The 25,066-nt window shown below is 45.3% G+C and overlaps 1 protein-coding gene across 1 annotated transcript in view; it reads right to left on the reverse strand.

Annotated features, from left to right (window-relative positions):
• Nucleotides 1-25,066, reverse strand: part of GMDS (GDP-mannose 4,6-dehydratase) — a 479,713-nt gene that overhangs the window by 247,887 nt on the left and 206,760 nt on the right. The window contains exon 7 of the mRNA XM_061194771.1: nucleotides 1,108-1,235. Within this exon, the coding sequence (XP_061050754.1) occupies nucleotides 1,108-1,235 (128 nt within the window). The remainder of the gene's footprint in view (nucleotides 1-1,107; nucleotides 1,236-25,066) is intronic.

The raw sequence follows: 25,066 nt of genomic DNA on the forward strand, positions 1-25,066 counted from the left end.
AACACATTTAAATGATCTAAATGTTGCGTTGTTCAAAATTTAAAATCAGAAATCTTTCTGTCTGTAATATAAATCAGAACTAGGTGTTTAAGTATGCAACATTTTTAATTGTTACACACAAAAATAATAACACTCTGAAGCTGACCTCTGGGTTAGCAAGTGAACTGCTTGTTTGCTTAGGAAACCAGATCCGGTTTCCCAGAGAGGCATCATTGAGGACAGAAATAGTCTCCCGAGTACAGGAAATCTGTGAGCACCTAAACAAGGACCAGCAGACTCCGGGACAAACACAATGTCACCAACATGCTCCTTCACGTCTGGCCACAGAATCACCACGGATATCTAAAAGCATACTAATGCTGGCAAGGTAAGAGGCAATAATTTGTTTAAAGAAAAATCATACTACTTATATATGTAACATATGTAACCCAAACCAAAACTTAATATGCACATAAATCCCAAGACTGAAAGTTTGAATTTCCCTTTAACTACACCCGTTGTTCTGCAGTAGCGTTATTACTAGCATCTCTCTCTTTGCTCTTTATTGAATGGACACAATCACGGGTGTGAGTCACAGGCTACCAAGCGCACAGGTAATAAGCAGAGTCTGAACCAATCGCTCTGTAAGAACAGCACTCTGGGAGTGATCAGTACAATAATGTAAACCTGAAGGTCTTAGATTATACAAATTGAAATCAGGCAGTATTCCTTGCAGGTCTGAGGACTAGTTCTGTTCTGTTACAACAAGATGCTCTCACAGTTAGTTACACGTGTCTTGGGCAGGGATGAGGGAGTGGCACAAGGAAGACGCTTTAGAAAGGAAAGAACACCATTTACTTTTTATCCATCATCCAGACCACTGACCGGCACCTTCATTTTGAATGATTAAAAGAAGGGTTGTGAGAGGTTTCCCCCTTCCAGGGGCGTGCGGGACGGCCTCCACACACCGCTGACCATCCAGCCGGGAGGGGGCACAGTGTAAGCTTCAACACATCTGCATTCGCACCAGCGTACCTGCCGCCACCTCCAGGAGAGCTCTCCCTGAGGCCTGGCATCCGGATGCCAGCGGATACAGGTACTTAAAGACCAAAACGCGAGGGTTCCTACCTCCACGTAGTCCTTGGCGTGGCCCCAATCTCGTTTGGCGTCCAGATTCCCCAAGCTGAAACATTCCAGTTGTCCAAGGTAAATCTTAGCTACTGACCGGCTAATTTTTCGAGTAACAAAATTAGCTCCTAAAAGAGACAAAAGATGCATTATCAGTCGAGTGCATTTGACATTTAACAGTTTGGTGAACCAAACACAATCTCAGCCTCTGGGCATTTCTTTCATTCTTTTCCCCCCTTTAAAATAATAATAAAAGAAAAGAAAATGAAAAAGACCATCAACTGTCATTCAGACAAGCTAAGGAGCTCTCGCTCTGAGTGTCACATCAGCTCCACTGCCATAACAAACATTTGTCTTTGGGGGACGTCTTGGCATTCTTCATTTGCTGCTGTAACATGCGATCCAGGCATCCAGCCAGAGAAAAGCTCTCGGAATGCCAGTTTTTAAACAGAAAATTCAACAGGGTTGGACGAAGGGAAATGACAGAATCAGACCACCCTGATTTTTTCAAGAACATAAACATCATATATTCCTATTAATAAAACTATTTTGGGGTTCACGGGGAGAGAGAGAGGAGACCAACTTAGCTCCCAGGGTGTAACTAAAGAAAACGAAGAAGAAATGCGTAAGTGGTGATCACCCTTATTTAGAAACCTGCACAGCCAGCCGGTGCTAAGTCGTAAGTTTCTAGACTATCTGTACTCACTACAGTGCCACCTTCTAATTTCACCCAAGTGTCAGCTGCAGGATAGGATTCCTGAATTCTGTATAAATATTTTGATATGATTGGATGAAAGGTGTCGTAAACTAAAGGAGTGAAATTGTTTTAAAGTTCTCTGGTCTTTAATGAAAGCTTCTGTCCACTTTTAAAAGATCACAAAGAAGGACAAAATTAAAAGGCACTTCTGAGATAAGTTTATCTATACCCCTGTATCTAGGTAAGGTTATCACAAAGCACCAGGTAATGCCGAAATCTCAAGGTAATTAACAGGCACATGAGCTAGTCAATAATGGCTTCAAACAGTTTAGACACATTACCATCATAATTTATCACATAGCAATAACTTTAGCTTCGTTCTTTTGCATAAGAAACAGGGAGGTGAATGTTATGAGAAAGCTTGGGCTTCTAGAGAAACTGGCACACAGATAAGGGGAATTTTTCTAAATAGGTTTTCTCAGTTTTGGCAAGAAGATAGCCCCGTACAAGTTCAAACACGTACTAGACTCACTCACTACACAAACTCAGTAGACACATTTCAATGCCCTATCATTAAAAATGACGATAAGACTTCCATGGAAATCCAAATTTTCAGTTTCTTTTAGCAGTTGATAGAGTACTTGAAGAAATCCAGTTTCAAATTTGCAGGGCAGCTTATAAAACACAAGCGCTCCTTCAAAAAAGAGCCTTTGAAAATGAAGTATTTACCAGGCACAATCCTTCTCAATCTATTACCAACTAGCAACTTTTTATTTTCTAATAATTTAAATTTATAATTAAATTTAGCCTTGATGCCTATCTTTGTATTTTAATGTCAGGACTATACCATCATGCCAAAATTTACTAGATAAATTTGTGATGCTAAATCATCAGATGAAGCTCCCAACACCAAATAGCTCAGATTATTCTATCTACCAGTAAAGTAATGCTTAGGGATGCAGTGGAAGCACTGACGTTGTTCCGGCCTGCTGTTTATTCCCTCAACCAGCACTAAGTGAGCACCAAGCAGCAAGCCCTGAGCAGGGGCAGCAGGGAGTGAAGAGGAGGCCCCCCTGCTAAAGTACCCCAGAGAGGGGGAGATGGACAAAGCAATCCCTGCTGCCAGAAGTGAGATGGCAGGTCTGCAGGGATGAGACGAGTCAGGGCCCCGTACACGATGCCGCAGCGACCACAACCCCGCCCCTCTGATGAGCAACCCACGAGCTAAGAATTATTACCCGCATTTTGTAGATGATGAAGCTGAGATTCAGAGAAGCTGTGCAAACTGGCCCTTCTAACCCAGTTGTCCAATTCGGTCTGTGTGGCTGCAAAGTCCAGGCTCTCACCTCCCAGCACTTGGAATGGCATGCTAGTGGGTATGGAGCCTTTCTTCTCGGGATCCAAAATGATCTTGGATACCTAGTCAGTTACTTGAAATTTCTAGTTCTTAGAACTTAATTTTAATTTTTTATTTATAGCAGCTTGATTGAGATGTAATTCACATACCATACAATTCATCCATTTAAAGTGTACAATTCCATGGCTTCTAGTACATTCACAGACTGTGCAGCCAGCCCAACAATCAATTTTAGACATTCTCACCCCTCCAAAAGAAACCTGCGCCCTTTAGCCATCCGGCCCCATCTTCCCCCAGCCCCCCGGCCCTGGGCAACCACTCATTTATTTGTCATCACTAGAGATTTGCCTATTCTGAACACTTCACATACATGGAATCATATAATATGTGGTCTTTTGTGACTGGCCTCTTTCACTTAGCCTAACATTTTCCAGGTTCATCTATGTTACATGAATCAATCCCTCCTTCCTTCTTTATGGTTGAATACTATCCCATTATGTGGATAGAGCACATTTCATTTATCCATTCATCAGTTAATGGACATTTGGGTTGTTTCCATTTTTGGCTATTGTGAATATTGCTGCAGTGAACACGGATGCACAAGCTTCTGTGTGGGGATTATGTTTTAATTTCTCTTGGGTAGACACCTACAGATGCAATCACTGGGTCACAGGGCAGCTCTACAATTAACCTGTTAAGGAACTGCCAGACTGCGCTTCACAGCAGATGCAGCAGGTGACAGCCCCGCCAGCAGGGCACTGGGCTCTCACATGCCCACACCCTTCCCAACAGTCGCTAGGGTTCCACCTTTTTGATGACAGTCATCCTGATGGGTACCAAGTGGTATCTCATTGTGGCTTTGATTTGCATTTCTCTGATGACTAATGACTTGAACCCTCTACGTTCTCATGTACTTACGGGTCACTGGTATATCTTCTTTGGAGAGATGTCTATTTGGATTCTTTGTCCAGTTTTTAAAGTGTGTTACTTGTCTTCTTAATACTGAATTGTAAGAGTTCTTCATACATTCTGGATCCAAGTCCTTTATCAGACATATGATTTACAAACATTTTCTCTCATTGTATAGGTTATTTTCATTTTCTTGATGGTGTCCTTTGACACACAAAAGGTTTTTTTAGTTATTATGAAGTTCAATTTGCCTTTTTTTTTTTTTTTTTTTTTGGTTGTATGAGCTTTTGGTGTCATATCCAAAAGGGCTTCGCCTAGCCCAAGGAAGGTCTTGAAGAGTTTCTCCTATATTTTTTAATGAATTGTATCGATTTTGTTCTTACCTGTAGGCATTTGACCCAATTTTAGTTAATTTGTGTGTGTGGTTAAGATGAAAGGGCCCAACTTCATTCACTTGCATGTGAATATAGGGCTGTCCTGGCACTATGTGTTTGCTGAAAAGGTTATTCTTTCTCCTATTTGAGTTGCCTTATACCTTTTGTCGAAAAGCAATTAACCACAGACGCGTGGGTTTATTTCTGACTTTCAGTCCTATTCCACTGACCGAAACACCTATGTTTAGGACAGTACCACACCTTCTTGATTACTATAGGTCTCTGGTAAGGGTTCAAATCAAGAAGTGTGAGTCTTCCAACTGTGTTCTTTCTTCAGACTGTTTTAGCTATCCTCAGTCTCTTGAATTTCCATACGAAGTTTAGCATCAGCTTGTTAATTTCTGCAAAAAAGCAACCCGGGATTTTGCAGGGATGATGTTGAATCTGTAGGTCAGTGTGGGGAGCACTGCCCACCTCAGCAACACTTCACCTTCCAGCTCATCAGCACACGGGCTCTTTCCATTGATCTGTGTCTTCGCAAACTGCTTTCAGCAGTGCTCAGTAGTTTCTAGAGAATACGTTTTGCACTGCTTTTGTTAAATTTGTTCCTAAGTACTTTATTCCCTCTGATGTTATTATAACTGTAACTTTCCTTAACTTCATTTTCAGATTCATTTTAAACATTATTACTGCCACCATATGCTTCGTTCATTCCTGGGAGAGGCTTAAAATGATTTTTTTCTCCACTTGTTCTCTTCATTTTCATTCCTTATCACACAAGACTGCTGTTTTTTGGAGAGAACTATAAGCAAATCATGACACATGAGGGCTGAGGCCTTAGCAGTCACTTTGTCCAGCCAGCAGCCTGACCCGAGCCGTCTCCCTCACTTTCCCGCCTGTGCTGCTGTCACCAACCCACCCGCAATGCAGGCGGCGTCCCCCCCAAGACTAGATCACCTGAGTGGTTTTGCTATTACAGCACACTCCAATTATGCAACTCCCATAATTATGTACATAGATACTTGATCTCTAAGAGCCTTGCACTACAAGACCGTAGCTAGGAAAAAGACCGAGAAATGGAAAGTCAGCCCTGTGAACCGACCGAAGGCTGCTGGTCACTGGCTCTGCTACACAAACCATGTAACGGTCTCTGCACACCACAGGACAGGAACACCTGCCAGGCCAAGTCACAGGGACACCCAAGCAGAGGACAGGGCGCTGTGGACCACGAATCACTACAGACACAGACGGAATTAATATCATCACGTCCTTGTTTGTAAAACAAGGATAATAACAGTACTTACCATGTAGGTTTGATGTTTAACTGAGAAAATCTAGGTAATGTGATTAGCAAGTTCTCAATAAATGTTACCTATTATTACAATTATTACATTACAATGTTAATGGTACCTGTAATTAAGCCTCAATGAAAAGTTCAGATTTCTTAGTTCTTTTATGGCTAAAAGTCTCTTAATTCTCTGATTTTGAACGTCTGAGATTGAAAACAGATCTAAATAAACAGCCAGAGGCAGGCGTGTGGACTTACTTACACACCCAAAGCACTAATAAACATTTCTAACCTCATAGTAGGTTACTTTTTCAAGGTAAACTCATTAACCAAGGAAAATAGAATATCCATATAAATGTATACTAATAAGAAAGAGACCTGGGCTTCCCTGGTGGCACAGTGGTTAAGAATCTGCCTGCCAACGCAGGGGACACAGGTTCCAGCCCTGGTCCGGGAAGATCCCACATGCCGCGGAGCAACTAAGCCCGTGCGCCACAACTACTGAGCCTGTGCTCTAGAGCCCGCAAGCCACAACTACTGAGCCCACGTGCCACAACTACTGAAGCCCTTGCGCCTAGAGCCTGTGCTCTGCAACAGGAGAAGCCACCTCAATGAGAAGCCCGCGCACCACAACGAAGAGTAGCCCGTGCTCGCCACAACTAGAGAAAGCCCGCGCACAGCAATGAAGACCCAACGCAGTCAAAAATAAATAAAATAAAATAAATATATATAAAAAAAGAAAGAGACCAATTAAAACGGGTTTTAGTCCAAATACTGGCTCTAAGATTGAGATCATGAGTTTTGCTAGCGCTGACAGAATGAAAAATACAGAGCTTTTGTTTTGGCAATACAGCAAACAAGAAAAACTGCCTCATTAAAAAACACCAAACTACGCTGGATAAAATACTATTATTATTTATTTAAATTCAAAGCTGAGTCTCCAAGACTGCCCAAGTCATGGTGGGCCCAGCGGGGTCAGGGCTGGTAGCAGGGCGGGAATGCCATCTGAGGACCTGGAAACAGCTTCATCTTTCATTTCCAATCTGAGGCAAAGGCTGAGGGCTTTCAGGTAGATTCTGGAAGTAGGGTTACACGCCCTGTGAGTTATTTTTAATTCTGTTACTTGTATCAGTGCTATGACCTTAAATGTCTTAACGTCTCAGTTGTCTTATCTATAAAATGGGATAATAATCGATACTAAGGATCAAATGAGATGCTAAATTAAAAGGCTGTGGAATACTGTATCAGTCATAAAGGTTTGTTGTCTTGGATATTTTTACTGTGATAAATCTTATAAAATAGTAAAGCTTTTTTCTCATGCGTCTCTCTTTATGTGACATTCTCCGCCATTAACCCAAGGCTGGGGAAAGGTGAGAAGAGCCACACCAGACAGTCAGAAGGACCCAGGTAATACTCATCCCTATCATTCAAAATAGGATTCTGGAGCAAGATAGCAAGTGTGAAAGCAAGGCTTCATGGGAAAGTAATTTTCTAGATAACTTCAGTGCAGCAGAAACCAGTGTGGTCATAGCCCAAAGTCCCTCCCATGGGTGACGCCCTCAGGCTCTGAGGGGCAGGGCCAGGCCCGTGTCCAGGCGGGAAGGACGGGAGGGGCGGCTCCAGGGCTCACGGGGAAGGACAGCAGAGGCAGGAGAGTCTCCAGGTGAATGTAGCCTCTGGGCTGCGATACCAAGCAGAGCAGATTGAGGACATGGCCGAGGAGAAGCCTGTGCCATGCGTCCTGTGGAGTCTGGGGAGCCCTCCGAGGAGGCCACCTGGGCCTGACCAGCCTGGGGCGGCTGCACCAGGGACACTAATGAGATGAGCAGGGGTGGAGGCCCTCCGCCCTCACCGGTGAGCCGGGTAAGACCACCTGGAGGGGACCACGGGTCAGACGGGGCAGTGGGTCTACAGTCCACGGAGCCAGACACGGGCAGAGCAAGGAGCCCAGGAAAGAGAAGCCCCTGGACTGATGGACGCAGACACAGGAAGGGCCCGGCGGAGCCCACGCCACCTGCTCGGCCACCAGGCGAGGGCGCAGCTGAGACCAGCAGGCCTGCGGGCAGAGAGCTGTACCCGGGCCTGAGGACACCAGGGGCCCCTGTCAACACAAGGTCCAACCGGCCACATCCGCGTCCCACACGCCGGACACCACCTCCCAGAGACCCAGGGGAGGACGGCAGGCCAGAAAACCTGGCTTCGGAGTCACACTAGGGTAAACAGAGAATTACAGAAAGTATACATTTAACGGTAACTGCATTAACTTCCTCTGGCTGCCATAACCAATTACAAAAACCAGGTGGCTTCCGTAATTTCTCACAGTCTGCAGGCCGTTGCCTGAGATTCCGCGGGGCCACGTTCCCCCTGGGCAATCCAGGGAGGAAGCCTTTCTCTGCCTTCTGTGTCGGGGCTCCTGGTCCCCCTGGGCCGTGGCTGCATCCCTGCGTCTGCACACCACCTCCTCCTCCAGGGTCTGTGTCATCGCCTCTTCTGTTTCTTATGAGGACACCTGTCATGTAACCGAGCGGGACCCCATGGGGCCCTGCAGGACACACGCCCCCGGCACATGCTCTGCTGCAGCTCCTCTCTGAAGTACCCAGATCATAGTATCTCACGCGTATTTCCTGAGGTTTTCAGATGCTAAAACCACCACCAAGTGGAAGAAATTAACTACTTGTTGATCCTGAGCACAGAGCCCGCACCCGGCGGCTCCTAAGGGTTGATCACCATCAACCAATCAGAGAATCGTGCACGAGCTGATCACACACGCTGGACGCCCCTCCCTCACCCGTCCTTTAAGCATGCTGGAGCCCTCGGGGAGTTCGGAGTTTTCTGGGCACAAGCCACTTGCTCTCCTCGCTCGGCCCTGCAATAAACCTTTCCCTGCTCCAGACTCCGATGTTTCGGTGTGTTTGGCCTCACTGTGTGTCGGGCACAGGAACTTCGTTCGGTGACAGGCTCTGGATTTAGGATCCACCCGTGCAATCCAGGATGATCTCTTTGTCTCCAGATCCCTCACTTGATCACATCTGCAAAGACCTTTTTCCAAATAAGGTCACATCCCCAAGATCTGGGAATTAGGATGTGGGCCTATCTTTTTGGGGCCACCACTCCACCTGTTGTAGAATCAAGGATTAGAACATTTGAAAAAATATGATGAAACGTGAATCAGGCATTGTTAAATTTTTTTTTTAATATAAATTTATTTTTATTTATTTATTTTTGGCTGCATTGGGTCTTTGTTCCTGTGCACGGGCTTTCTCTAGTTGTGGCGAGCACGGGCTACTCTTCGTTGCGGTGCGCGGGCTTCTCATTGCGGTGGCTTCTCTTGTTGCAGAGCACGGGCTCTAGGCACATGGGCTTCAGTAGTTGTGGCACGCGGGCTTCAGTAGTTGTGGCTCGTGGGCTCTAGAGCGCAGGCTCAGTAGTTGTGGCGCACGGGCTTAGCTGCTCCGCAGCATGTGGGATCTTCCTGGACCAGGGCTCGAACCCGTGTCCCCTGCATTGGCAGGCGGATTCTTAACCACTGCGCCACCAGGGAAGTCCCAGATTGTTTTAATGTCATCTTAAGGGTAATTATATATCTTTCATGAGCAAAATTGTCAAACAGAGTCTCCAGCTGTAATAGATTAAAGGTGATAAAATAAGTTTCCTCTCAGTTTTAGCTGTGCTAGTTCACTTCAGTTACTTTGAATAGCTCCCCAATCTCTTTTTTTTCAGAGAATACACATTTATTTATAATTTTGGATTGGAAATGCTGTGCATATTCCCATATTTACCAATTTCCTTTCTCATCCTACCTTCTTGAATCTTTCTTCTGACATAATTTCCTTTCTTCTTAAAATGCATTCTTTAGAAGTTCCTTTAAAGCAGAGAAATTGGCTCAATTTTGAAAGATAGTTTTGATAATTATACAATGCCAGGTTGAAAATTATTTTCTCTTAGCATCTGAAGGTACTAATACACTACCTTCTGGGTTCCATTTTTTTTGCTCTGGATAAGAGTGTGGCCAGTGTAACTGTCATTCACCTTTTTTCCTCTCGTGAGATTAAAGACGCTTCTTTGTCTTTTGCATCCTGGAGTTTCAGGTCCATGTGTCTAGATGTGGTTTTCTGCTTGGTGTACACGTGTTCCTGTATCTGTGCAATACATGTACCTCTTCACATACCGCCTCTTCTTCGCTCTATTTTCTTCTTTCTATTTCCTCCTGGGAAAGAACGTTAGACCTTCTCACTGTACCTGCCAGTCTGTTAATTTCTTTTTTTTTATAATTTCCCTCTCTTTGTCTTCTCTGCAATACACCTTCCTTAGATCCATCTAATTTTCTCTTAGCAGCCTAATATTTAAGTCATGCATAGAATTCTTTATTTCAATTTTTCATATGTAAAGTTCTCTCTGCTTCTCTTTCAGATCTGCCTATTTTTTATATTCTGTTGTTGCTTATTTCTTTCTTATGATTTTTCATTTTATTTATTTAAACGTATCCTGGTAATTTTATCTTCTAACCTGATAATTCTAATACTTAAAGTTCTTAGGGGACTGATTTCTTGTTTTATCTGCTGACTTTGAGTGATGGTGACACCGCGAGTTCGAGGTTAGTCATCTCGGTCTGCTGGAAACCAGGGGACACGTCTGAGAAGGACGGTCTCCTCCCGAGAGGGTCTGGCTTGTTTCTGGTGGGGACACTGCCACTTACTACAGCCCCAGGGTAACACGTTCTGCTCCCCACTTCCACACCAAGGCCCCAAGCTGAACCTTCCAACTAGTGAGGCTGGGCAGCCAAGAGGCCTATTCAAGTCACTGCTTCCCACTAAGCCACCAGAACTGTGCGGCGCTTTGGTGTCCCTAGTGGTCCCCGCCTACCAGTGGGCAGGGCTGCCAGGAAGACAGAGACAGACCTAAAGAAATAAAGAAACTCGTTTCCTCTGCACATCTGGATATAATGTGAACAACTGTGCCACCCTGGACATATTTATTTTTCTTTTCATGTTAGACATTCAGAAAAATTTGATTTTTACGTCTTCTTTTCTAGGGAGTACGTCTGTACAGTGAATGCATGTATATAAAAATATACGTAAAAACCTGAAATTTGTCTCACTGTTTTGCTCACACTATTTCTCTGACTGAAATACAACTATTTGTAATGATTTTTTTCACACACCAGGCAAACTATACTTATGAAATTCTGACCCACAAGATCACCCTGCTTTTGCGGACCTTCCCCCTGGGCCTCACCTCCCCTGAGGCCCGATGACCAGGACCCGCTGAGAAGGCAGGCAGCGGGACACACGGGCTCAGAGGCGCCAGAGCCAGACTCTAATACCCTGGCTTTGCTCCCAAGTCTAATCCTCATTGTGTGCGTGTGTATATATACACATGTTCCTTTTCTGTTAAACTTTCTACTCTAATATCACAAAACACCCACATCATTTCCCTAAGTCAAATATCTTCTAAAACAAAAATTGAAGGAAAAGGAGAACTGACAAATTTTACAAAACATATACCTTAAATAACCAGCATTAAACTTTAAGATGTGAATAGTAGCACACTCACTAAAATTAAAGAATTAGATCATCTGTTAAAACACAATCTCTGCCACAATGTTATCACTTTAACAGACTTTTTTTTTTTTTTTTTAAATACAAAATTCAACACTGGACAGTGGCACCAAGGGCAGAAACGCCGAGGGAGACCCAGTGAGCCCCCCGGGGACACCTCTTCTGCTCGTCCCATTAGACAAAGTGACTTCTTTTCAGACATGTGTTTCACGCTGGCCCTGCCATCACACTGTCCAACTCCTAAGAGGCAAAGAAGCGCTGAGCGTGGGGCGACTTTAGTCGGGATGTGTGCCCATGTGTGCACGCGGCTGTGTGTGAGCACACACGCAAACGTGTGTAACACTATCCCTTCAGCACCAGACAGCATGTGAAGTGACCGCAATTCCTCTAATAAAACTTCTATTCCACTGCCCAGCACTTCATCCAAAAGCTTTTGATTTAAAGATTTTTTGGAATTAGATAAAGTACAAAGACAGTTTGGACGATCTTCACTGGCAAACAGAAATCGTTCCAATGTACCCTGAACCCCGCACGACCTCCGCCTGGGGCCCCGGGTCCCACCCCGCAGCGATCTCGGCCGCCCCGTCGGGCAGTGCCTGGGCCGGGGCTTGGTGCAGACGGGGTGGGGAAAGAAGAGACAGGGGGAAGGTCACGGCTGACGGCGCAGGCCGCGGAGATCAGAGGACCTGCACCTCGCCTGCCGCCAAGCCCTGCCAAAAGCAACAGCGTTTAACTGCAGGTACTCAGGCCCCACCAGGAGCGCCTGCGGAGACCCCGGGCTGACAAGAGGCCCATTCATGACGCGAGCTACCACTTCCCGGCAACTAGCCATAAATATGGGTTTAAAGAGAGAGGTTCAAGCTCCTTTGCTGTTTGCATCAAATGCTCATTGCCTTTCCCGGGAGAGCTGGATCATTCCAGTTCCTACATCCTCACTCCAGGGCTGGTCCTGGCTCGGCACTCGGCACTGGGCTGCAGGATGCCCTCCTGTCCTGGGTGCAGCTTCTACGGCCCGGGGCCAGGAGCTCCCCTGACCCACTGCGACACCCAAACGTGTCCGCAGGCTCCACAACTTCCCCAGGAGAACACAAAGTGTCCCCACTGAGATCCTCCGCCTCACTCAAACCAAGCCTGACAGAGACAAACTCCCACCAAATTACAACAGGTTTCTGTGTAGCACTGACCTTGCCACAGAAACACTGTGATCCTGTCTTTCTATTCACGTGATGTGCTGAGCAAACCATCAGGGAAGGAAGGAACAAAACACTGAGCTCCGGATGAGACAGGGCCGAGGGGACGCCAGGTCCGGCCTTGGGAGGGCCGAGGGGAGAGCACACATTTGGGACCCACTTATGACATTTCAAGTCCCGGGGCCAAGGCTGGATGAGACCCAGAGAGGGGGGTGGGCAAGAGAACAGAAATGTCCAAGAACCAAACCTACTGACTGCACGTAGAGGGGCCGGGGAGGAGGAGGAAGCGGCAGTGACGGAAAAGGAGAGAGCGGCGGGGCTGAAGCAGCAGGAAGGCCGGGAGGCGGGGAGGCGGGGAGGCTGAGAGGCGGGGAGGCTGGGAGGCGAGGAGGCCGGGAGGCCCAGAGACCAGCAGGGATGTGGCTGAGGGAGAGAAGGAGGCGAGCCGGAGAAGCGGCAGCAGCTCCGCAGCAGAAGGGACAAGGGACGGCCCCCCACGCCCCACGTCCCCTGCCCTCCAGGCCCGGGGGCTGGTCCCTCAGGCCCCGGACGCCCTCACTGCCCGCAGCCCCACTGGTGCACGCTGGCCCCGGCCCTGGACCTGCAGGTCCCCATCGGGCCTCCGGTCACCCCAGGGGACACGCCCTGACCTCACTGCTGGTCCCTGCACCTCTGCTGACCTGACTTCTGGGTGTCACCACTTGGCGACCAGCTCGCCACACACTGGCAGCCCTTCCTCATTCACCCTACAGCCGATGGCTCAGGTCCCATGATTCAGTTTCCCTGACTTTCCTAAATGACCACTCCCCACCCCGACCCAGTCGAGCCTCTGGCAGCCCATGCCTGGGGGCAACCTAATGCGCTGGCACCCCCAGTGGGCACCCCCGAGGCTCTGGTGCCCTAGCCGCAGGGCCTCAGCAAGGTGACAGGGAGTGCCTTCCGCAGACCCTCACAAGGGGGGCGCAGTGAGACCGAGGCTGCTGTGTCCTCAGTTCTGGCTGCAGAGAAGAAAGGGGTTTGAAAAGGTAAATTCAAGACAGAAAGACAGAGGGAGGCAGCTGCAGGGTCAGAGTCTCAGCTGCAGCGGCCCTGGCCACACACGCCCTGGCCGTTCCCACGCGTGGGTACCACGCACCGTTTTAGTTTTGCTGAAGGTTAGTGGGAGTTTTGCCATTTCTAAACCCAGATTCTCACAGATGCACAGGTCCCAGTTCAGGGACGGATTCCTCTGGGGGGGTGACTGCCGTGGCCGCCGGATGCTCTGCGCGCTCTGAGTCTCTCTTCCCTCTAATCTGCTCTGAAATTTACAGAGCAAAGAGACGGAGAGATGAGGGGCATGGTGCAGGGGGGTCAGACTTCCCGTCCCCCAAGAACACGCTGCACTCACACCGGACAGAGCACACCTGGGAACACCACAGACACATGTACGCCATCCTTTGAAACCAACTCTTTTTTGTAGAAATGATTTATCAACATTAAAAAACGACTTAGCCTACATCGTTCTGGGTCACGTTTGGGCCGCACCTCAGAACTGAGACACGGCGCTGCGTCAGAAATGGCAGTGCTTCTCCCTGACGACGCGCGGACGGAAACCGTGTGGGTTCAGTTCCTTCTTCAGCCTCCATCTCGACTCAGAACAGTCCTGAGACCTGAGAAGCAGAGCAGAGCCACTTCACAGAAATTCCATGTTCAAAGTAACTTTAAAAAAACAGTATCGGCTTATAGCCATTCCAGTGGAAAGACTGCAAAGTAAGAAAATCTTCCACAGGCCTTGCTTCAAATTCTTCATCTGATAGAAAATGGGGACAAGACCAAGGTCTACGAAAGGCGGCAGCCGTGCCTCCTTCCACAGTCCGCTCGCTTGCTCTCCTGATGCGGCTCCCGTTACTCTCTCCTGTCACAGAAAAGTAAGCAAATGCGCCACCCGAAAAACAGAGGAGCGCAACGGTATCTTCCCACTGCAGGCGAGGCTGCAAAGCGGAGGGCGACCAGCCCTGATGGAGGCTCCATCCACACCTGAGGACGTGGGTCCCTCCACTCCTAAAAGCAATTTCACGTTCATAAGCATCAATCTTGATTACTCAGCAGCATTCAGCCGTGTCTACCAAGGTCTCCTGTCTACCTGTTAGAGGGGCGAATACGTGTCACTCTTTCACATACGGTGTATTGGCTCATGACAGTGCTGGGCACAGTAGATGATATTCATTTTTAAAAGGATTTTCAGTTCCTGCCTTACATTTATTTCCGATAAGGAAACCCTTTGTTTGCAGGTTAGGAAACACTCCTCAGTGTTTAGCACTTCAGATGAAACGTCCATCACAGTCTTCTGAGAGCACTGGCCGGAGGCCGTCCCCAGGGGCACAGACCAGCACTGAGGCTCCGAGCCCGTATTCACTTGGTCTTCCTCCAACAGAATTCCTCAGTGCGCCTCTGAGAATCTCCTTCCTCTTCCTTACAAAGAGGTTTGCTGCTTCTGTACAAATTCATTGTTGGGATTTTAAGAGGCACCTGGGGCCAGGCCGAGACGTTTCCTGTGAACTTCACTGTGGCCTCTTCAGCGTCTTGTGGGCACTGGGGTTTCCCCTATTCCACCGATAAAATTATGCTGAACACCTACCTTCCTCACGGCCAGGAAGTGTTTCTTTGCGATCAGACTGTATTTTCACTTCCTTAATTGCATCCCATTATGGGCTACTTATCCTCACGAACATCCTGCTTTGGTGCCTTTTAAGAAACCTGAAACTTACTAGACATTTAAAAAGTTGTATTGTAATGATACACCTATTCTGGCAGAAATAAGCCTTCTTTAACATCAACTCTGCTCACTCCGGGAGTGTTTAAGTGACCCATCGCTAGGGTCCATCGAGACCAGGAATGTCTGTGTAACAACACCTGGAAGTGTCCATTCAACCAGGGATGTAGGAAGATGGCAAAGGGTCTGTTGAGAGGTTGAGCCCAAACTCTAACTTACTGAAGGTACGCAGAGGACTGAATGCCCCAGGGGTCCATCAGCAGGTACTACCAAGGTCAGAGAAGCATTCAAGGCCAAATTCTGCTGACCCAGTGGGAAATGCTGAATATTCTCAAAACCACCTGTCTGAAGTTCTCACCCTCCTGGCATTAAACTACTCGAAGGAGGAACCACAGTCACGGCCCCCTGCACGAGAGCTCGGCTGGCCACGGGGCCCCTGACCCAAGAGTCCACGGTCCTGAGGCTCCAGGGGCAACGCGTCCTCCCCCTGGGCTGTGCTCCCCACGCACGTGGGAGAGAGGCCCCCTTCCCAATTCATGGTCTCAGTATGTAATCTGATACCCAAAGGACTGCTCCTTGCGTCCTTAGGTCCTGAGTCTCACAAATTTCTTAATTTTTTAAGAAAACGAAGCCAGTGCTGCCCTCACTTGGTCTCACCCCTCCTCTATCAGACCAGTTGTGTCTCAGCTACAACAGCTGCCAATCCCACTCTGGATCTGGGCTCAGGCTAAGCTTACACGCACATACGTGTGTGTGCAAGTGTCTAACCAACTAGAAAGGATGCTCAGCGATTCCGGCAAAACCTCCTGTGTCCCTCGCCCCAGCACACCACGACCGCAACCTAAGGAGCTGAGATGTTCCAGCAGACTCTCTCTGCCGCGCCCCTGGCAGGCGCGTCCGCCTGGCCGGTCTGTCCCCAGCTTGTCACGATGCTTCAGGACCTGCCTGTGCCCTGGCCAGAAGCAGCTGGATTGTAAGCAAGGCTCTGGATCCTCCACTGAGCTTATCGTGGCTCTTTTCCCATCTTCCTTTTCCTTCTTTACAACCAGTATTTTCTACAGAAAAAGTTTTCTTCTACAAAGGATGACCACAGAAGACTAATATGGGTTTAAATCCTTTCTCCAGAAGAATCTTTTCTGCTCAGAGTTTAGTCTCTAACTGAACTCTGGGAATTCAACACAGACAACAAGTGCAGAACACAGTACTTACCAACACCTGGTGCCTGGTGCTCAGGGGGTTACTTCGCCCCATCTTGTCTACCTGAGTCACCAGTTACCAAGCTCTGAAAGCTTAACTTCTTCAACTTGTTCAGGAAAGACAAGTCACCTATCCCTTTATGAATTTTCCCCTTTATCATTCCTGTCATGATTATCACATTTTATTATCTTTTAAATATTTTTTTATTTTTATTTATTTGGTTGCACTGGGTCTTAGTTGAGGCAGGCGGGCTCCCCAGTTGCGGATTGCGTGTGGGATCTAGTTCCCTGACCAGGGATCGAACCCGGGAGCAAGGAGTCTTAACCACTGCGCCACCAGGGAAGTCCCTATTGTCACATTTTAAGTTGTGAGGTGGCCACAGGTGGACCCCCCTTCTCCAGATGCAACCTCAGCAGTGGTGGTGACAGTAGGATGTACTAATTACCCTGCGTACATTATTTCCTTTCATGCTCACAGCCCCCTAAGCGAAGACCGTTATCACCCCATTTCACAAATGAGAAAACCAACCCAAGGCTCAGAGAGATGAAGAAACTTACCAAAGTCACCCACTTAGTAAGTGCAGGAGCCTGGCTCCTCATCCAGACTCCCGTGTCCTCACCTGAACCAGAGCCAACTGAAAGGGGGAACAAAACCCCGTGATAAACAGGGAAAAGAAAGCTTTGGCTCAAACTAAGTTTTGGGGAAAATGTCATTTTGAAAAAACTTGTAATTTATCTTATAATTCATAAAATTTAAATGATAATTGTACTTGTGGGTTTTTTCTTAGTATCGCCAAAAAGTAAAGGTTTCTTTTCTGGTTTGTAATTTCTTTGACAAGACATTTTGCACTTCACAGGACCATTAATAAAAATATGTGAATCATTTTTAAAAATACTTGAAGGTTTCATTCATTTTCTCAAGGGTCTCTCACAGGCCTTTGGTGTTTATCCATAATCCTTCCATATTCATCATCATCTTTTTCTGGCTTCGCTAATTCAAACGTTCGCTGGCTTAACTGCCAGAATCTCACTTGCAACTGGCTTTTCCCGTGGTTCCAGCAGTTCTCCAGCAGCACTTACATCTCTCCTTCCTGCGATTCAGGGGTGTCTCGGTGACTACTCTAAGCAAACATCATGACGTTCTCAGTGTTCGGCTCAAGCACACCTCTAGCGGGCAGGCCCCGCCGGGTGCACGTCTCAGGCCACAGCCGCCAGAACCCCGCACGGAGCGCTGCTCCGGCAGAGCCCGGCCCCTCAGACGGGGAGGGTCCGGAAACCAGCCTCTAGGACTCAGCCCTGCCCTACAGGAGGAGGGAAGCAGAGAGGGGGGACAAAGAACCACGAGTGTTCTCAACCCACCAGGAACTGCGCTCATCCTTCTCACACCTGCTCCCTGCCTCTGCTTCACAAGGACCCCACAGGTAAGCAGCGTACACTGCGGTCTCACTGGTCCTCACGACACTCCCGTGAGGTAGACGTCGTCGTCAACACAGAAGAGGACCGAGGGCCGCCGAAGTCCCGTGGCCAAGCTGCCGCGGCCCAGGCCTGGCTCTGCGAAGCCTGAGGCACTCGGCCCCCGCGGACGCCGCCTGCCTACACGTGGGAGTCCCGCTACGTGACACCAGACAGTTGTCAGCTTGGTTTCAAATGTAAATGCCACAGGAATTGCAAAACATTAAAAAAATCAATATAACAATCCCAGAAGCCTCATCTCAGCCGGTGGCAAAGGACTTGACTTTATTTAGTGGTAAACCCGCCTCGGTTAGACCCAATATTGCTTCAAGTCTTTCATGTTTAAGCAATTACACCTTGTCTCTGAAGAGAATAACAGAGGCCGACAGCTCTGCCATCTCCAAGTGTCAGAGTCCACAAAGGTGACAGTGAACCAGATGATGTCACTTCGTGCCAACCAGAGGCCACCTCGACCTTGGTGGGTCCAAGGTGAGTGGCCAGTGACCTAACCGTGAAACTCAGACAGAACGGTTCTGCGTCAAGCCCGTAGTGCTCCGCTGAGCTCTCACGTGAGATTACTCGTGCCCTGATTTCACAACGGGCGGCTAAATTGCTTCCAATAAATTAAGGCTATAATGCTCACCTAAAAACCACAAAGCACCTTTAATAGACAGAAATACAAATAAAACATCGGGCTGTTTGATACTGGTTTGCATGTTTCTTGATATTTCTATAGCACCACGATTTAAATTTGCTAGCCAGACCGAAAAATACTTAGTCATGTTTTAAAAGATTATTTTATTTACAAACAGACATACACATACAGAAAGAGGAGTGCTTTCTGCCCATAGGATTAAATAAAAGCAAGTTTCAGCTATTTAATTTGTATCATGCATTCTATTGTCCCCTAAAGCCCTAAAATACCTGTGAATTTGAATAATTGTAAAGGAAAATTCTCATATACAGTGAACCTCTCACAGTAACACTACCATAATCCTATGTATGCACTGAGAGATGATCTCGAATCCACTTTAATGGTCGTCTTATACCATAGCCAGGACATGGAATCTAGGGTTTATTCCCAAAGGAAAGCTTTGTTCCTGTCATAATTTATAACAGAAGATAAAAACGCTCATTTATTTTGGAGGTGGAGGGAGGGTCATGGACCCAACTTGATGTGGGTCTGTGGACCAGTGGGTCACTATAAAGTGAGAATTCAGCCCCAGATGGTTAGAAGAGCCCTGAAAAAACAACTCTGTTCTCTGGGCTTCCCTGACTTGGGTCTGACCTGCAGTTACCAGAAGACCTAAGGCCTAAATGGTTTCACATGGAGCTATTTAAATCAGATTTCTTTTCTCCTGTGTTTAGGTAAGTGTTTGCTAAAGGTCTAGGAAGAATTTACTGCACAGTAAAAGTGATATATAAAGAAAAAGAAGATCCTGGTCTTAGAGATGACATTCGTCTAGATTTGGTGGTAACATCTGGGGCGAGTAGGGCTTGTCACCTTCAGCACGACTGACACTAGGGCTGTGGGACGTTTAGGAGCATCCCTGCTCCCCCAAGATGCTGGTGACAACCAAAAAAGTCTTCAGATATTATCACGTGTCCTCTGGGGGCAGGTCATATTCTCCCCACCTCACCCCACCCCCAGTTGAGAACCTCTAACCTGGAGTATTAATCTTATCTTTACAGCAATGAATAAAGGACAATCTTCAGAAAAATAAAGGGGAAAATTACCCAAATTTTTATTATGACTTAGGTAGTTAATTTTTACAGGAATTATAGTTTTAAAAAATCTGAAGATTAACTTATGATAAAATAGTTAGACATTTTAAGAAGCAAAATACTTGGCAGTTTAAAAAGAAAAGCTCAAAAAAGTCTAAAACTTAAAACCACAAGTTCATGAACCTTAAAATGCCAGATTCTCCCAGTCAGGTGAATACTGTGTTAAGACTGATATATGTGATTTCTTATGAAGCCCATATTTAGAGGAATGTGCTATAGCATCTAAAAATGGCTTGATACCTAAACAGTAGCAGTACACCATCCATTTGCGGGAGTCTTAAACTGTTAATTACGGGTATATTTAAAGTACTTTATCACTTCTCACTGCCACATGGTTTTAATGTATTGTGTATTAGCTCTGTTTTTTCTCCTGGCCAACTCTTGGTGATACTCAAGATCAGTTTTTTGCTTCATATCACATTTGTATTTTAATCTCATAAAACTAATGTTGTACTGTGATTATTTCTGCTAAACATCTGAAAGGCATATTGCATTTAGCCAGATGAATTCATGTCTTTTACCAAAGACACGAGCCGTCGCTTCATTCCATAGCGAAGCCCCAGCTCTGCTCCAGCGCCAACTCCAAAACGTGTACATGTGCTTTCTCTACAGACACGAGCAATGTTTATGTCATTCCTCCCATCCCCATGATTATCTCCAGCCTCAGTGTTGACAGCTGTTAGTGCTGTACCTTGGGCAACTCATTCTCATGCTGCTTCAGCTTCTTCATTGATGGGACAAATGGAATGGAAAGATCTCTAAATTCCTTTCTATCTCATAAATTCTGAGGGCATTTGGGGAGAACACATACAGGTGGATGTCCACTGTTTGTCCCCTAAAAGCTCTTTCAAAGAAAGGGTATCATCTCATGGGCTAATATATATTTTTAAATTAAAAAATTTAAAAAACTAGAAGTATGTGTGAATTTCCATATACACATGAAGAAATGTGTAAGTTACACAAGTTTGTCAAAATATTTCTAGAAGTACCTTTAGAGTATTAAAAATGCAACAAAGCAGCTCATGGGTACAATAACTTTCCTAATAGGCTTGCTTTTAATGTTCCGATTTGTAGAATAATCTCAGATTTTATTATGATAAGCAATGTATTTGAAAAGAAGCTACTTTCTTTTCATGAGCTACTTTCAAGTAATTTTAAAATTTCTCAGTATATTTTACATAGTTTAATTTATATAGTTAACAACTTTGTGACATCAGTCTTATTAACTGATTAGCTTTTCAAAGAAACAGCAATAAAAGCAAAAAGATTTTTGCATATGACATTTTCCTCACAGAAATGTAACAGTTCTAGACAATAAACACAGCCTTTATTTCCTAAATAGAGAATATATAAATCTGTATTTTCAGCAGAAAGGTGGCACCACTGCCACATTTGTGGCTAACAGAATGCTACATGTATTTATGTACATGTAGATATAGAAATACGTAAATTAAACAGATAAAGAAGTTCAAGTTTGGAGAAACAAAAGGAGAAGAAAAAGGTTTTCAGATACGTGTCCAGTTTTGTACAATTTATCCATGAAATAAAGCAACTATGCTTTTAATTTAAAAAGAACAGTACATTTTTTTTTATTTTGAAAAGTTGAGTGCTTATGAATAAAAGCACCATGTTAATATCTGTGAATATCATTATATAATACATAGTGGTAGTTATTCACAGAACATATGATGATACAGACATTTTCATGCCTTTATGGACATATAATTCTAGAATTTAAACTATCATTCATTGCTAATTTGCAGTAAATGTTACTCAAGTGACTACACTTTCTAAAAAGCAAACCTAAAGCATGAGCACATGAGCCAACCAGCCGTCACTGAAAGAATGAGCAGAGATGGCGGAGGGAAACGGGCCCCGTCCCCGGATTATGGCTTTCTTCACTAGATCAGTGATTCCCAACTGCCAGTTCTGTGCCAACCACAGGTGACCCCGACTACCTTCAGAGCTACTGTGAACTTCTCATCATATAACAAAGTAAGCATCCTTAAAGAGAACCACCGAGGACAGCAATGGAGAGAAGACACACACTGCGGGCGAAGCCTGGTGACAGCGCGTCCTGAAGGGAGGACTGCTGGGCCCCGCTCAGCTGCCAGGTCACCTGGGTGCCCCCTCGGTACTTCGGCAAAGCACAGGGGAACTCCCAACTGACAACACACTTCAGGAGTTCTGCTACGGGCGGGTTAACTTCTGACTCAATGTGACTTTAATGTTTATTGGAAATCTTTCTATCAGACTATCTTGCGGCCTCGGGAGAAACCCATACTAAACCCAAGTGAACCATTTCTTGCTGTTGAGGATCTAACTATTCTCCTGGGGGGAGGGGGGCAGCAGACGTTTTCTTAGAGGGCAGACAGTCAACATTTGGGGCTTTGCAGGCCCCAGGCCTCCACTGTGGAAGCAGCCACGGATACTGTGTAACACCTGGACGTGACCGGGCTCCAAGGACACTGCACTTACAAAAATAACCAGGTGGGCTGGACTGGGCCCACCAGCCATAGTTTGCCAAGCTCTGGTCTAGAATATCTTTGTATTAAAAAATACTTCTTCCATACCTTTTAAAGTCGCAAATTCTCATGAAATGTTACTCATGCAGTCAAAAGGGGCCTTGTCAATTGTTTTTTGTTAGAGAAAAAGTACATGTCCCAAAAAAGTAGCATCCGTTTGGGCTCTACTTAATCGGGCGTTTGTGATGATGTACCTTAGACGAGACTGAGGTTTACCACTGCACCAACTAGAAAAAAAGTGCTCCCCGAGATGACAGGGTGAAAGGGCTGAGGTGCAGACAAATGCTCAACCTACTTAAGAAAATAAACTCACTCAAAGTACTAGAGCAATCATAGGCGTACAAGCTAGCGGCAATTACAAGTGAATTCTGGGGGCTTCCCTGGTGGCGCAGTGGTTGAGAGTCTGCCTGCCAATGCAGGGGACACGGGTTCGAGCCCTCGTCTGGGAAGATCCCACATGCCGCGGAGCAACTGGGCCCGTGAGCCACAATTACTGAGCCTGCGCGTCTGGAGCCTGCGCTCCGCAACGAGAGGCCGCGATAGTGAGAGGCCCGCACACCGCGATGAAGAGTGGCCCCCGCTTGCCACAACTAGAGAAAGTCCTCGCACAGAAACGAAGACCCAACACAGCCATAAATAAATAAAAATAAATAAATTTAAAAAGTGAATTCTGGGTATTTACTAAAGTATATCAGACAGAATCTTTACTTCAAAACAGTTTGCTACCAACTACTATGTATAAAATAAATAAGCTAGAAGAATATATTGCACAGCACAGAGAATATAGCCAATATTTTATAATAACTACAATGGAGTATTACCTTTAAAAACTGTGAATCACTATGTTGTACACCTGAAACTTATATAATATTTATTGAATGCTTATTAGCAGGTAGGCACTGTTTTAGATGCTGCTGACTTAAGAATATAATATAGTCCCTACCATGAAGAAATTCTCAGTCTGGCAAAGAATCTCCTTAAAATATAACAATTAACTGTGACAAAACAACAATACTATAATCAGATTAATTTAATATGAAAATTAATTTTCAAGTTTCAAGAAATGCTGTATTAACTATTAGATATCAGTTAAGTATCACATCAGTTTCACATATAGCCAGGACATGGAAGCAACCTAAATGTCCGTTGACAGATGAATGGATAAAGAAGATGTGGTACCTATATATACAATGGAATATTACTCAGCCATGAAAAGGAACGAAATAATGCCATTTGCAGCAACATGGATGGACCTAGAGATTATCATACTAAGTGCAGTAAGTCAGACAAAGACAAACATCATATGATATCAGTTATATGTGGAATCTAAAAAAATGATAGATATGAACGTATTTACAGAACAGAAAGACTTACAGACACAGAAAACTAACTTATGGTTACCAAAGGGGAAAGGTGGGAGAGGACGGATAAATTAGGAATTTGGGATTGACATACACACTACTATACATAAAATGGATAAACAACAAGGACCTACTGTACAGCACAGGGAATTGTACTCAATATTTTGTAATAACCTATATGGGAAAGGAATCTGAAAATTTTATATATATCTATATCTGAATCACTTTGCTGTACACCGGAAACTAACACCTGAATCAACCATACTTCAATAAAAACATTAATTTTTAAAAAGAAATATTACTTTTAAAATAAATTTTTTTAAAAAGTGATTAACATCAACAAAGAGAAAAAACAGTTCTCATTAGGAGGTATGCAAATAGAGGACGGGGGGTTACATTTAAATTTATCCTCTTCTTCTACAACTAAATGTTCTTCCCTATCCTAACCTAACCCGAAACAATTGAGCTGTATTTCTTTTTTGCCAGTGGAAAAGTTGAGGGGGGAAGCACAGAAACCCAGACAAAATGCACCAACACGTCTGCGACTGAGGAGGCCTGACGGTCGATCCCCAGCACCGCTGCCCAGTCCGGAGGCAAGGACAGCTGAAGCCTTCCTTCTCCTCCCCTCTAGTCAGGACACCCAGAACCATGGAGCTGAGTGAAAGAAACATTCCTGGCTGCCCGGTCACTCACTTTCCTTTCCAACAACAGCTTCCACAGCCCATCGTGGGAATTTTTAACTTACGCAATTATGAAATAAAAATGTATTGCCACTAAACACACCTGTATAAATGTCACTTTAATCTTTCCTCATGACTTGCTGGTTTAATTACGTGGCTACACAGTCACATAAAATTTCATTGACGAAGTTATAAGCATTACTAATTGTTGGGCATGAAACAACTTACGACGTTGGATTTCTCATTCATTCTCAAGCTAAAAGGCTAAATGATAGTGAAATTTAATAAAACTTCTTAGAATTAGATTATACAGATAACTTTTACTTTGTAGAGTGCACACGTTTGGTAAAGACTTCTCATGCTTCAGTAAGTCAGAAGTAATGAAAGGAGTACACATTTTCTTACTTAAAACCTAATATCTGCCACAGGAGAGCTGGCATGTTGCCAAAGGTCTCAATGGCAACCACAGAAAGGAAACAAGCCAATGCAAACAAATATGATTTTCTGAAAAAAAAAAAAAAAAAACCAATAATGATTCTAAATATAAGAAGTGATTTCAAATGTATCTTAAGACATACTCTAGAAGCACAGAAACTTCTGGATGTCTGTTTAAATGGAATGTAAAATAAGAATACTGAATATCCAACTGATTGAAAGTAAAAACAGAAAGACGCCACAGGTAGAGCCTTCATGAGTGACAGTGACTTGGGGAACAAGCCCTGGTTCCTGCTCAGCTCCTTGCATTCCAAGGACACTTCCTGACACTCAGGTTAAAACTCACTTGATGCGACATACCAAAGGAAATGGTAAAATTGGGACACTGCTCAGCATCACG

This window comes from Eubalaena glacialis, chromosome 7 (assembly GCF_028564815.1).
Source record: "Eubalaena glacialis isolate mEubGla1 chromosome 7, mEubGla1.1.hap2.+ XY, whole genome shotgun sequence".
Lineage (NCBI taxonomy): Eukaryota > Metazoa > Chordata > Mammalia > Artiodactyla > Balaenidae > Eubalaena > Eubalaena glacialis.